This window comes from Neophocaena asiaeorientalis, unplaced genomic scaffold, assembly GCF_003031525.2.
Source record: "Neophocaena asiaeorientalis asiaeorientalis breed wild unplaced genomic scaffold, Neophocaena_asiaeorientalis_V1.1 scaffold102, whole genome shotgun sequence".
Classification (NCBI taxonomy): Eukaryota; Metazoa; Chordata; class Mammalia; order Artiodactyla; family Phocoenidae; genus Neophocaena; species Neophocaena asiaeorientalis.
Window position 1 is genome coordinate 3,904,777 of NW_020175078.1, and position 13,665 is coordinate 3,918,441.

Here is a 13,665-nt window from a genome sequence, read left to right on the forward strand (position 1 = left end):
TCTCCACTTCATTTAGTTGTTTTTCTGGGGTTTTATCTTGTTCCTTCATCTGGTACATAGCCCTCTACCTTTTCATCTTGTCTTTCTGTGAAAGTGGTTTTTGTTCCACAGGCTGCAGGATTGTAGTTCTTCTTGCTTCTGCTGTCTGCCCTCTGGTGGATGAGGCTATCTATGAGGCTTGTGCAAGTTTCCTGATGGGAGGGACTGGTGGTGGGTAGAGCTGACTGTTGCTCTGGTGGGCAGAGCTCAGTAAAATTTTAATCCGCTTGACTGCCGATGGGTGGGGCTGGGTTCCCTCCCTGTTGGTTGTTTGGCCTGAGGCAACCCAACACTGAAGCCTACCTGGGCTCTTCGGTGGGGCTAATGGCAGACTCTGGGAGGGCTCACGCCAAGGAGTACTTCCCAGAACTTCTGTTGCCTTGTCCCCATGGTGAGCCACAGCCCCCCCACCCCCGCCTCTGCAGGAGACCCTCCAACACTGGCAGGTAGGTCTGGTTCAGTCTCCTATGGGGTCACTGCTCCTTCCCCTGGGTCCCAATGCACACACTGCTTTGTGTGTGCCCTCTAAGAGTGGAGTCTCTGTTTCCCCCAGCCCTGTCGAAGTCCTGCAATCAAATCCCACTAGCCTTCAAAGTCTGATTCTCTACGAATTCCTCCTCCCGTTGCCGGACCCCCAGGCTGGGAAGCCTGATGTGGGGCTCAGAACCTTCACTCCAGTGGGTGGACTTCTGTGGTATAAATGTTCTACAGTTTGTGAGTCACCCACCCAGCAGTTATGGGATTTGATTTTATTGTGATAGCACTCCTCCTACCATCTCATTGTGGCTTCTCCTTTGTCTTTGCATGTGGGGTATCTTTTTTGGTGAGTTCCAGTGTCTTCCTGTTGATGACTGTCCAGCAGCTAGTTGTGATTCTGGTGTTCTCACAAGAGGGAGTGAGAGCACGTCCTTCTACTCCACCATCTTGGTTCAGGCTCCCTAGACATTCTTTTTTAAATATTCTTTTTTCATTATGATTTATCCCAAGAGATTGGATATAGTTCCCTGTGCTATACAGTAGGACCTTGTTGTTTATCCATTCTAAATGTAATAGTTTGCATCTACCAACCCCAAACTCCCTGTCCATTCCTCTCCCTCCCCCTTGGCAACTGCAAGTCTGATCTCTATGTCTGTGGGTCTGTTTCTGTTTTGTAGATAGGTTCTTTTGTGCCATATTTTAGATTCCACATATAATATCATATGGTATTTGTCTTTCTCTTTCTGACTTATTTCACTTAGTATGATAATCTCTAGTTACATCCATGCTGCTGCAGATGGCATTATTTTGTTCTTTTTTATGGCTGAGTAGTATTCCATTGTGTATATGTACCACATCTTCATTATCCGTTCGTCTGTTGATGGGCATTTAGGTTGCTTCCATCTCTTGGCTATTGTGAATAGTGCTGCTGTGAACATAGGGGTGCATGTGTCTTTTTATTTTTTATAGTTTCAGGTTCACAGCAAAACTGAGTGGAAGACACAGAGACTTCCCATTTACTCCCTGCCCCCACACATGTATAGCGTCCCCCGTTATCGACATCCCCCACCTGCACGGCAGATTTGTTACAATCAAAGACATATACAATGATCTATACACCGACACATTATCATTCTAGTGCCCATTTTTTTACTTGAAATGTCATTAAACCTTTTCCATGTCATTACATGATCACAGTGATTGTTTCTGATGGTTGCCTAGTATTCCACTGAGCACCCTGCCCCAACACCAGCAAGCTTAGAAGGGAAGCCTTCCTGCCTTTTGGAAAGGAGCACACTTTGCTGTTGGAGATTAGGACCCACCCAGTTAAGAACTAACATTTGGGACGTTAGAAGCAGTCAGGAGCTTCTCTTCCTAGAGCATGTTTTGGGTGTAAAATTCTTCACATGATAAAAAGGAAAAGAAAAAGGCGCTAAGCGGTAGCAAACCTCCTCCTGCACTCCAAGTTTCTGCTCTGTGCTGTATGTATACAGTTGCATTGAATCCTCCTGGATGGATCCATAATTACCCACTTCCTGCAGACAAGGAAGCTGAAGTCGAGGGAGAAGATGGTTTGAGTTTACTGAGCATGTTAGTGATAGAGTCAATATTCAGATGTAGGCTTGTTATACTCCAGATACCCCACCTTTGCCGTTTCTCCTGGTGCTCCACCAAGGAAAGATGTTGACATTTGTAAGACCATGAGTTAAGTCTACAGCAGATCCTGGTTGTGGTTTCTCTTCCTAGACTTCATTAAGTAGAAAGGAGAACAGGAAGGCTAGAAATAATTTCCCCCTCTTTTGTGTGTTAACTAAAATGATTGCCCCTGCCAATTAGTTGTGGACTAGTCAATAAGCCCTTACTGGGACTTCCCTGGTGGCGCAGTGGTTAAGAGTCTGCCTGCCAATGCAGGGGACACGGGTTCGAGCCCTGGTCCGGGAATATCCCACATGCCACGGAGCAGCTAAGCCCGTGTGCCACAACTACTGAAGCCCGCATGCCTAGAACCCGTACTCTGCAACAAGAGAAGCCACCGCAATGAGAAGCCCACGCACTGCAACAAAGAGTAGCTCCCGCTCAACACAACTAGAGAAAATCCACACACAGTAATGAAGACCCAATGCAACCAAAAATTAAAAAAAAAAAAAAAAAGCACTTACTGAGGACAGAGGCAGAGGAACTGTGGGTGATGATCCAGGCCTGGGGTCAGACGGCCTGTGCTCTCCCCTTCTCTGGATCCTGTATTCCTCACCTGTATCATAGTAATAGTATTTGTATTTGCCACATAAGTGAGGATCACACAAGGTAAGCCATTGACACCTGTTATTGTTAATGTGTTTGTGGTGCTGTCGCTATCGACCTGGTGATGGTGGTGATGGTGGTGTTGACTTGTTGACACAGTTGTGGATATTGTTGACATTGTTGCTGTTGACTTTATTAACTTGCTACCATTACTGACTTTGGTGTCAACTTGCTGACATTGTCGTTGTTGACTTGTTATTGGCTTGTGGGTGCTGTTGTTGTCACTAAGACCTGTATTTCCTTCTTTCTTCCTCACAAGGTGGCTCACGTGGTCCTCAAGGCTCATGCCAGGGCTTGGCACCACTACAACAGCCAACATCGCCCACAGCAGCAGGGGCGGGTAGGCATTGTACTGAACTCAGACTGGGCAGAGCCCCTGTCCCCAGGGAGGCCTGAGGACCAGAGAGCCTCTGAACGCTTCCTGCACTTCATGCTGGGCTGGTTTGCACACCCCATCTTTGTGGATGGAGACTACCCGGCTGCCCTGAGAGCCCAGATCCAACAGACGAACAAACAGTGCCCCAGTCCTGTGGCCCAGCTCCCTAAGTTCACCGAGGCAGAGAAGCAGCTCCTGAAGGGCTCCGCTGACTTTCTGGGTCTGTCCCATTACACTTCCCGCCTCATCAGCAAGGCCCAGGGAGATACCTGCATCCCCAGCTATGATACCATTGGAGGCTTCTCCCAACACGTGGACCCTGCGTGGCCCCAGACCGAATCCCCTTGGATTCGTGTGGTACCCTGGGGTATAAGGAGGCTGTTGCAGTTTGTATCCTTGGAATACACAAGAGGCAAAGTTCCAATCTACCTGGCTGGGAATGGCATGCCCATAGGGGAAAGTGAAGATCTCATCAATGATTCCTTGAGAATTGACTACTTCAATCAATATATCAACGAGGTGCTCAAGGGTAAGAACGTGGATATGCTGGTGATTGGAACGTGGGTGGTACTTCATCAAGTCTTCAGAGTTTTGTTTTGAGGGACAAAGACAGTCTCCCAAGGAAATGAAGCCAAAAAGTAGTATTTGTAGTAATAGTGTGAGTCCTTCATATCAGCCTCCTAACTCTCTCCCTCAAAGGCCTCAAGCCTTTACTTTTATATTGCTAGTGCCTACAGCGCTCCCTTCTACACTCTGCCTATCTGAGTCCTATCTATACATCAAGCCTCATCATCTTTTAACGCATTTAGTTGACAAATATTTATTGAGTGCCCATTACATGCCAGACATTGTGCAAGACAGTAGGGGTACCATATTGAACCAACACCATCTTTTCCCAGAGGGGACTCAGAGTCTACAGAGGGACGCAGACAGAAAAGTGCAATATATGGTGATGATGGCATTACAGGGTGGCAGGAGGACACTCAGGGTGGGACTCCAGCCCATTAAATCTTCCCCCATCGCTCCAGCCTGGCCTGATCTTCATTTCCTTTAACGGGGTATAAAATCTACATTCCACATCATTCACTTTGGTCCACTTAACCTATATCTACAGTCTCATTTTTACCTTATATGTCTTTTTATTTCAAGTAAAAAGGAGCGGCAAATAGGTTTCATCTCAGTACGTCAGTCCTAATCAACTGATAGTGGCTAGCTGTCTGCCTAGAGGGCTGTGTTGAGAAGATTTCGAGGCCTTGTCTAGAATCAAAGAGAAAGAGTTAAACAGTGACCCCTGCCCTGGGCACTGCAGTAAGGAATGGAGACCTACATCCCACTGTTTGTGAGGTCAGACTTTGCCTGTACTCTCCTCAGTATCAAGGAATCCCTTTAAGACATTATCTCAAGTGATCCTTGAAACGGCCTTGTTCAGTAAATGGGGGCAGATATTATCTTCATGGGACAACTGTGAAAACCGATGCTCTGAGAGATTAAATGATATGCCCAGACATCCAGTGAGTGGAGCCATAGGCCCTTCTATTTCTGGCTCAGCAATTCCTTCTGCCCACTAACCTATGAGGCTTTTATTCATCTTTATGTTCCCAGAGCCTAGCACAGCGTGGGATAAAGTAGGTGCTTACTAAATTATCTATTGAGTGAATGAGCGACGTTACCTACCTCTTACACAGTCATCCACAGCTATTGCTCTGACTCCTGGTTGACTCACTAGAACATTTTTAATTCTTTCACAGTTCTGGAGGCCAGAAGTCCAAAATCAAGATGTCACTAGGAACACTTTCCATCCAAAGCCTCTGAGGAAGAATCCTTCCTTGCCTATTCCAGCTTCTGGGGGCTCTAGGCCTTCCTTGGCTGTGGCTGCCTTCACCTTCACATGGCCTTCTCCCCTATGTCACTTATGATGATGCTTGTCACTGAATTTAGGACCCACCTTGATTAATCCAGGATGGTCTCATTTTGAGATCCTTAACTTAGTGAATTATATTTGCAAAACCCCTTTTGCCAAATAAGGGTACATCAGTAGTACCAGGGGTCAGCACTTGGATATACCTTTTTGGGGACCACCATTCAAGCCACTGAATCAGAGAATACATTTTTTTAGGCTTTATTTCTCCTTTTAAAAACGGAATGCGTGATTATTTCATGTCAATATTACTAAACATAAAGAAGAAAAAACATATTTTTTAAAGATTAAATGATTTATGTATTCTGTATTAAACCAAGGAGTCCTGACACTAGCAGATGGGGCATTTTATTATTCATTTTAAGGTAGGGACACACCTTTCGATTGAGACTTATGGCCATAGATGTGGCCTGATGTTTTGTGTGGGTCTTACGGATTTTCCTTTTACTTGTTATGAGGAGGAAAAAGAGTTAATATCTTGGGGGTAACCCAAGTCACCTCCCGAACTTTCATGTTAAAAGGAAAACCTTTTAAAAGTAACATCAGCCCTTTGCAACTCTGTCATCATTTCAGACCCCAACCAATCCTTGCTTAACACACACCCTTACTTCTTGCCAGCTCCAATCCTAATTCTCGACAATTTATGTAACCTTGCAGTTTTTGCCTTTATAAGTGTCCCCCATTTTATAGTGGAACACAATTCAAGTGCTTCTTGACTCTGTGTCTCCCGGGCTGCAGTGCTAACAAACCCCAAAATAGACACCTCTATTTTTTTTTTTTTTTTTTTTTTGCGGTACGTGGGCCTCTCACTGTTGTGGCCTCTCCCACTGCGGAGCACAGGCTCCGGACGCGCAGGCTCAGCGGCCATGGCTCACGGGCCCAGCCGCTCCGCAGCATGTGGGATCCTCCCGGACCGGGGCACGAACCTGCGTCCCCTGCATCGGCAGACGGACTCCCAACCACTGCGCCACCGGGAAGCCCGACACCTCTATTTTAAAAGTAATAAAAATAAAAGGCAACATCACTAACAGACTTTAAAACAATCCCAATTTTGGTTTTCTCCACAGCTGTCAAGGAGGACTCAGTGGATGTTCAATCTTACATTGCTCGTTCCCTCATCGACGGCTTCGAAGGCCCCTCTGGGTACAGCCAGAGGTTTGGGCTGTACCATGTCAACTTCAACGACAGCAGCAGGCCAAGGACTCCCAGGAAATCTGCCTACTTTTTCACCAGCATGATTGAAAAGAACGGTTTCCTCACCAAGGTAGTAAAAAGACTGCCACCATCCAGTAAAGCAAACGTCCCCCGGAAAATCAGAGCCTTCACGTTTCCATCCGAGGTACCCTCCAAGGCTAAAGTAGTCTGGGAAAAGTTCTCCAACCAACCCAAGTTTGAAAGAGATTTGTTCTACCACGGCACGTTCCGGAATGACTTCCTGTGGGGCGTGTCCTCGTCAGCCTATCAGATTGAAGGAGCTTGGGATGCTGACGGCAAAGGCCCCAGCATCTGGGATAATTTTACCCACACACCAGGGAGCAACGTGAAAAACAGTGCTACTGGAGACATAGCCTGTGACAGCTATAACCATCTGGATGCTGATCTGAATATGCTTCGAGCTTTGAAGGTGAAGGCCTATCGCTTCTCCATCTCCTGGTCTCGGATTTTCCCGACTGGAAGAAACACTTCTGTGAACATACGTGGTGTTGATTACTACAACAGGCTGATTGATGGCTTGGTGGCAAGCAGCATCTCTCCCATGGTGACACTGTTCCACTGGGACCTGCCCCAGGCCCTCCAGGATATTGGAGGCTGGGAGAATCCTTCCTTGATTGAGTTGTTTAACAGCTATGCAGACTTTTGTTTCCAGACCTTTGGTGACAGAGTCAAGTTCTGGATGACTTTTAACGACCCCACATCCCAGGCATGGTTGGGGTATGGCTCAGGGGAATTTCCCCCAAATGTGAACGACCCAGGCTGGGGACCTTACAGAATTGGCCATGCAATCATCAAAGCTCATGCCAGAGTCTATCACACTTACGATGAGAAGTACAGGCAAGAGCAGAAGGGGGTCATCTCTTTGAGCCTCGGTGCACGCTGGGCAGAGCCCCAGTCACCGGGGGTCCCCAGGGATGTGGAGGCAGCTGACCGAATGCTGCAGTTCTCACTGGGCTGGTTCGCCCACCCCATCTTCCGAAACGGAGACTATCCCGATGCCATGAAGTGGAAAGTGGGGAACAGGAGTGAACTACAGCACTTAGCCACCTCCCGCCTGCCCAGCTTCACTGAGGAAGAGAAGAGGTACATCTCCGCTACGGCCGACGTGTTCTGCCTCAACACCTACTCCTCCAGAATCGTGCGGTACGCAACACCCATGTTAAACCCGCCCTCCTATGAAGATGACCGGGAGCTGACCGAGAGGGAGGACTCTTCCTGGCCCTCCACGGCAGTGAACAGAGCTGCATCCTGGGGGATGCGAAGACTGCTCAACTGGATCAAGGAAGAGTACGGGGACGTCCCCATTTACATCACTGAAAACGGGGCAGGGCTGACAGATCCCAAAGTGGAAGATACCAATAGGATGTTTTACCATAAAACCTATATCAATGAAGCTTTGAAAGGTACGTAAGTGTTCACGTCCCCCTTACAAAATCTCCCAACATCCACATGTCATGTGCCCGAAATGGTTTGGCAGAGTGGATTACACACCATCAGCAGCTCTCCCTTTTGTACCCTAATTCTGTAATTCTTTCCCGGTCTGGGGTTACATATCCCTTTGGGAATCTGAAAAAAGCAATGGTCATCTCCCCAAATGTACACACAGGGTCCCACAGGAGTATTCTCATGGGTCCATTCATTCATTATTGAGCAACTACTATGCGACAAGTTCTATTCTAAGTGCTGAGGACACAGCAGTGAACAAAATAAGCAACTTTCTGCTGACACGGAGCTTATATTCTGGTGGGTTCCATGCACCCTAGAGCAATAAACTCTTCTCTAATTCACATTTCTGTATTTAACTTCTAAAGTAGGCTGAGACTCTTGAATTTCAGACATGTCCCTTTACCCCAACAAAAGAATTTGATTTTGCAAAGATCAGTAATTAATACTCGCTATGGGGGCATCAGTGTTGACAAAAAGAAAGAGACAAGATGATCTATCAGGGCACACATTACTTGTGTGCACAAGTTGGTGGTTTAGGACTACCTGCAGTGAGGAGTCCTCCTGGTGTAAAGCTCTCCTCTGCTGTCTGTGGAACGTTCCCAGCCTACAGGCTCGACGGTGTCGACCTTCGAGGATATGCTGCATGGTCCCTGATGGACAGTTTTGAGTGGCTAAATGGCTACACGGTCAAGTTTGGACTGTACCATGTTGATTTCAATAACGTGAACAGGCCTCGCACAGCAAGAGCCTCTGCCAGGTACTACACGGAGGTCATCATCAGCAACGGCATGCCGCTGCCCAAGGAAGACGAGTTTCTCTATGGACAGTTTCCCAAGGGCTTCAGCTGGAGTGTGGCTACCGCTTCGTATCAGGTGAGGAGTTCAGGACAATTCACCATCTACAGCAAACCTACTATGTGCCAGGCTCTGGGGTCAGGGCTGGAGAGGGCAGGTGGGAGCAGTGGATTTTTATAGACCTGTGGGAGGGAAGTATGGCTACCTTGCAGGGGGAGTCTGGGAGGCCCTTTTCCCAGACAGCTTGGCTTCTTCACATCCCCAAATTCAGGCGGGCCATCACAGTTACAAGGGCTGTGCTGAGATGGGTGTTATCAGGCCAGATGGCGCAGGTGGAGCCTGGAAGAAATACTTAGGCAAAGACATGCAAATATGAAGATTCTCAGCTGGATGCCTTTATTTCTCACTTAGTCTCTTCCCAGCAGACAGTTCGATCAAAATGGCTATCACATGGGCCTGGGCGTTTTCTGATGTCCTAATAACATCATACCTCTACCTTATTCATGCTAAGTGAAGCTCACTAATACAGAAAATATGAGGATTTACTTTTCCTCAGAAAAAAAAGATAAAAAATGAAGAGTGACTTGCCCAGGCAGTTAGGGGTGTGACCCTGCCTTACATCTTCTTCCTCCATTTATTTTCTTTGATACAGGAGTAGGGGTTTGTATTCCCAGTGTGGAACCTGGGTGGGGTCAGTGGTCTGAGCTGACTTGACTCTGGGTCGCTCAGCCCTTGGATTTTTTCTAGGTGATGATAGCTGCTGAAAATGTTTCTGAGGAAGTTGAGGGTAGCTACCCCCAGACGACCAGACTACCAAGGTATAATGAAGTCTCAGACCAAATTCTGCCATATCCAGACATATGTTAACTAAGCACACTAACACAGGAACTATTCATGTATCCTACTCCATGGCCTGGAGAAAACCTCAGCTCTTGGTCCTCTGGTGCTCTGGTCAACACTGTACATGAAAGGTTCACTTGAGGAAATGCCAAGATTTCAGAGACAGGATCCTGTTGCTCCAGGGAGACAGAATCTTCTGTAGCAGGGTTTCTCCAGCTGGGTCTGATTGACATTTGGGGCTGGATAGTTCTTTGTTGTGGGCCTGTCCTGTGCACATGTAGGATGTTTAGCAGCAAACCTGGCCTTTACCCACTAGATGCCAGTAGGCTCCTCCCCCAGCTGTAACAACTAAAAACGTCTCCAGACATTGCGAAGTGTCTCCTCAGAGACAAAACAGTCCCTGGGTGAGAACCACTGCCCCACAGGTTTATAGCTGGACTTATTTATTCTAGGGCTAGGGTTAGGGACTTACTCTAGGGCACAGGTTGCAGGCCTGAATCAGTTATTACTATGATAATTGACAAATGCTGATTTTCTGAGTTCATCATTGCTTTTATATTTATTAGGTGGCATTCAAAAGAAAGGTCAAGCTTTGTCTTTTCTCCTACTTAATTATTTACATTTTACTTATATGTAAATTCCATGGCCTGGAGAAAACCTCAGCTCTTGGTCCTCTTTGGTGCTCTGGTCAACACTGTACATGAAAGGTTCACTTGAGGAAATGCCAAGATTTCAGAGACAGGATCCTGTTGCTCCAGGGAGACAGAATCTTCTGTAGCAGGGTTTCTCCAGCTGGGTCTGATTGACATTTGGGGCTGGATAGTTCTTTGTTGTGGGCCTGTCCTGTGCACATGTAGGATGTTTAGCAGCAAACCTGGCCTTTACCCACTAGATGCCAGTAGGCTCCTCCCCCAGCTGTAACAACTAAAAACGTCTCCAGACATTGCGAAGTGTCTCCTCAGAGACAAAACAGTCCCTGGGTGAGAACCACTGCCCCACAGGTTTATAGCTGGACTTATTTATTCTAGGGCTAGGGTTAGGGACTTACTCTAGGGCACAGGTTGCAGGCCTGAATCAGTTATTACTATGATAATTGACAAATGCTGATTTTCTGAGTTCATCATTGCTTTTATATTTATTAGGTGGCATTCAAAAGAAAGGTCAAGCTTTGTCTTTTCTCCTACTTAATTATTTACATTTTACTTATATGTAAATATATGTTGATATATATCATCAGTATGTCCTTGTGAAGTCCTGTTTTTTTTCCAGTGGGTTATACTTTTGCTATTATTATGTATGCAGATGCTTAAATCGTTCACCTTTTGCCTGGTGGATTGTCCTTTAGCTGGATCCTGTGTCCTTTTGACATGGCCCATCATTCTTTGAGCACTCTGTTAATTCTTTCTGGTGCGACAAGATGTTCCAGGCTCATCTTGTATCTTTTTCTGCCCCAGCCCTGTAATCAGCCATTTCTCTGATGAGCCCTGGTTCCTTTTATTGGATAAGGGCATTTAGAAACCAAGATCTGGGTGCTAGGTGTGCTCACTGCTACTGGGGTGTCATTACTTCTAGGCCCACTCAGTGGACAGAGCTAGGAAATGCATGTGTGTGTACACACACACACACACATACGTGTGCATATATATCTAGTTCTACATCCACCCAAATCTTTATGTATGTTAAAAAACACACTGATACCTCCATTGCAGTCCAACTCTACAGAGTTAATGCTGGCCTTCCCACTTTTCATATTTGTATCTCTTTTCTCCAATGATGAGAAATCTAGTTCCTAATATCTTCAACATAGTCACTTATTTTCTTAGTCCCCCTGCATTAACTAGTCTCCCAACCACCAAGCCATCTCCTGCACCCAGATGGACCACATGGGGTGCATTCCCGCTGACCTAGGGCCTGCCACTGTCAGAGGGGCTGTGCAGGCCAAGCCTGGACATGTCTTCTTGCTGAGAATGCCAGCACTACCTTAGCTGCAGCCAATCACACAGTATCACATTATATATGCTTAAGTGTTTTAAAGTAAATTATGGAAATTACACCTCTCAGACTACCTAAGCCCATAGGTAGGCGTTTGCCCAGTGGCTTGTGGTCAGTTTATAGGTTAGGTGGGAGGAGGAAAAGGAGGCACAGAAACAGTGATACACACCCTGATTAGAAACTCTGCCTCTACATCTGGCATCATTGGGATTTGTTTGGCTGTGATTGGGGTTGAGGCATGTGGAATTGTTCATTCAAACTTTTAGTGAGCACCCACCATACTCCAGACACTGCTGCACTGACTGCTGGGCCACCAAGATGAAAGACGCAATGCCTAGACCTCAGTCTTGTAGGAAGAAACCCAGTCAGCAAGTGCATAATTGTGCAGTGCAGCATGACAGTGCCGTGATGTTCAGAAAGTATGTACAGGAAGCTGTAGGAGTTCAGAAATTGGGGGGTGGCAGAGAAGGTGATGCTGACTTATGTCAGGACTCACCCACTGACTGGGAAGGGCTTGACTACATGACTTGCTTAGACCATGTCTTGTCATCTTGAGATCGAAGGTGCGTGGAGAGCAGATGGCAAAGGGCTCAGTATTTGGGACACCTTTTCTCACACACCACTGAGGGTTGGGAATGATGACACCGGAGACGTGGCCTGTGACAGTTATCACAAGATTGCCGAGGATGTGGTCGCCCTGCAGAACCTGGGTGTGACCCACTATCGCTTTTCCATCTCTTGGACTCGCATCCTCCCTGACGGAACTACCAAATACATCAATGAAGCGGGCCTGAACTACTACATGCGGCTCATCGACGCGCTGCAGGCTGCCAGCATCCAGCCCCAGGTGAGGTGGGGCCCTGACCGGGCCTTGGCCTAGTCCCCTGGGAGCCAGTTGGGCTGGAGAGCACATTTCTTGTGTGAAAAAAATGCTGTTTTCAAATTTAATTTTTGAATGATCAGTACAGATTTTCCTTCTGCCCCTGACCTCTAGCCATGTTTCCCTCATAGGTGACCAAGTTTTCTGGGTTCTCATGTCTTTTGTGTATGTGATCAGTAGGCATGTGTATATGTGTATGTATATGCCTTTTCCCCTCTTTTTTCCTAATGGTATGATACATACAGTTTGATACTTGCTTTTTTTAAAAATTTTTTATTTATTATTTATTTGGTTGTGCCAGGTCTTAGTTGTGGCAGGCGGGCTCCTTAGTTGTGGTACGTGGGCTTCTTAGTTGCAGCTCACAGGCTATTTGGCTGTGGCACGTGGGCTCCTTAGTTGTGGCTGGTAGGCTCTTACAGATATTTCCATATCCATACATAGTTTCCTCCTTTGTTGCTTTTTTGTTTTGTTTTAGTTATGTAGTAATGGTTTGTACCTTACTTCTCTAATCACTTCCCTATTAATGGACACTCTTCCCTGTGATGTTTCCACTCTTTTGCCATTATAACCAACACTACAATGAGTAACCATAGATACGTAATTACACTAGGGTGGAAGTTTATCTGTAGGATATGGTTCTAGGAGCAGAACTGCTGAGGCAAAAGTGCACGTGTTTTTAAGCCATGAGTTATTATGAATAATAATACAGAAGCTCACTTGTGGGCTTCTTTACTGTCACCAAATCTTTTACATTTTACTTGGGAGCATAAGAATACTTCTCCTTTTCCCCTGGACCATTTATGATAAACAGCTGGAGGGCACTAGTTCTATGATACTGTGTGTTTCCTCTGCTGTATTGATTGGAGATTATGCGCTGCAGCCAGAGCATAATCTCCGCAGTAACCCCCCCCACTCCCCACCCCCAAAGCAGAGATTTTTACAAATAAAAGTGCTACCTGGACTTCTCACACTGCTAACACTGCAGGAACAAATCATCCATGCGGCGTTTATTACAGTGGGTGACCACTAGCTGTGATGGAGAGGGGACGGCCAGTGGCTGCCCTGCACGAGCCCAAGATCTGGGGGGAAACGAGCTCCATTACACATAACAATTCAGAACATCAGAAAGAACAGAACTCAGGGCTTAATGATTTTGTAGTTCTTATTTTTTTAAATAGATTTAAAAATACTTATTTTTGGCTGTGCCACGTGTCATGCAGGATCTTAGCTTCCCGACCAGGGATCGAACCCAGGGTCTTGGCAGCGAGAGCATGGAGTCCTAACCACTGGACCTCCAGGGAATTCCCTGTAGTTCTTAAGGGCATTGAGACACCGCAGAAAAGAAAAGTGCTGTGGCCGGAAAAAGCTTCAAAGAGGTGTGGGTCTT

The 13,665-nt window shown here is 46.5% G+C and overlaps 1 protein-coding gene across 1 annotated transcript in view; it reads left to right on the forward strand.

Annotated features, from left to right (window-relative positions):
- The window catches only part of LCT (lactase), a 48,471-nt gene that overhangs the window by 23,415 nt on the left and 11,391 nt on the right, over positions 1 to 13,665 (forward strand). The window contains exons 7-10 of the mRNA XM_024764107.1: positions 3,077 to 3,722; positions 6,179 to 7,729; positions 8,376 to 8,644; positions 11,955 to 12,245. Of these exons, the coding sequence (XP_024619875.1) occupies positions 3,077 to 3,722; positions 6,179 to 7,729; positions 8,376 to 8,644; positions 11,955 to 12,245 (2,757 nt within the window). The remainder of the gene's footprint in view (positions 1 to 3,076; positions 3,723 to 6,178; positions 7,730 to 8,375; positions 8,645 to 11,954; positions 12,246 to 13,665) is intronic.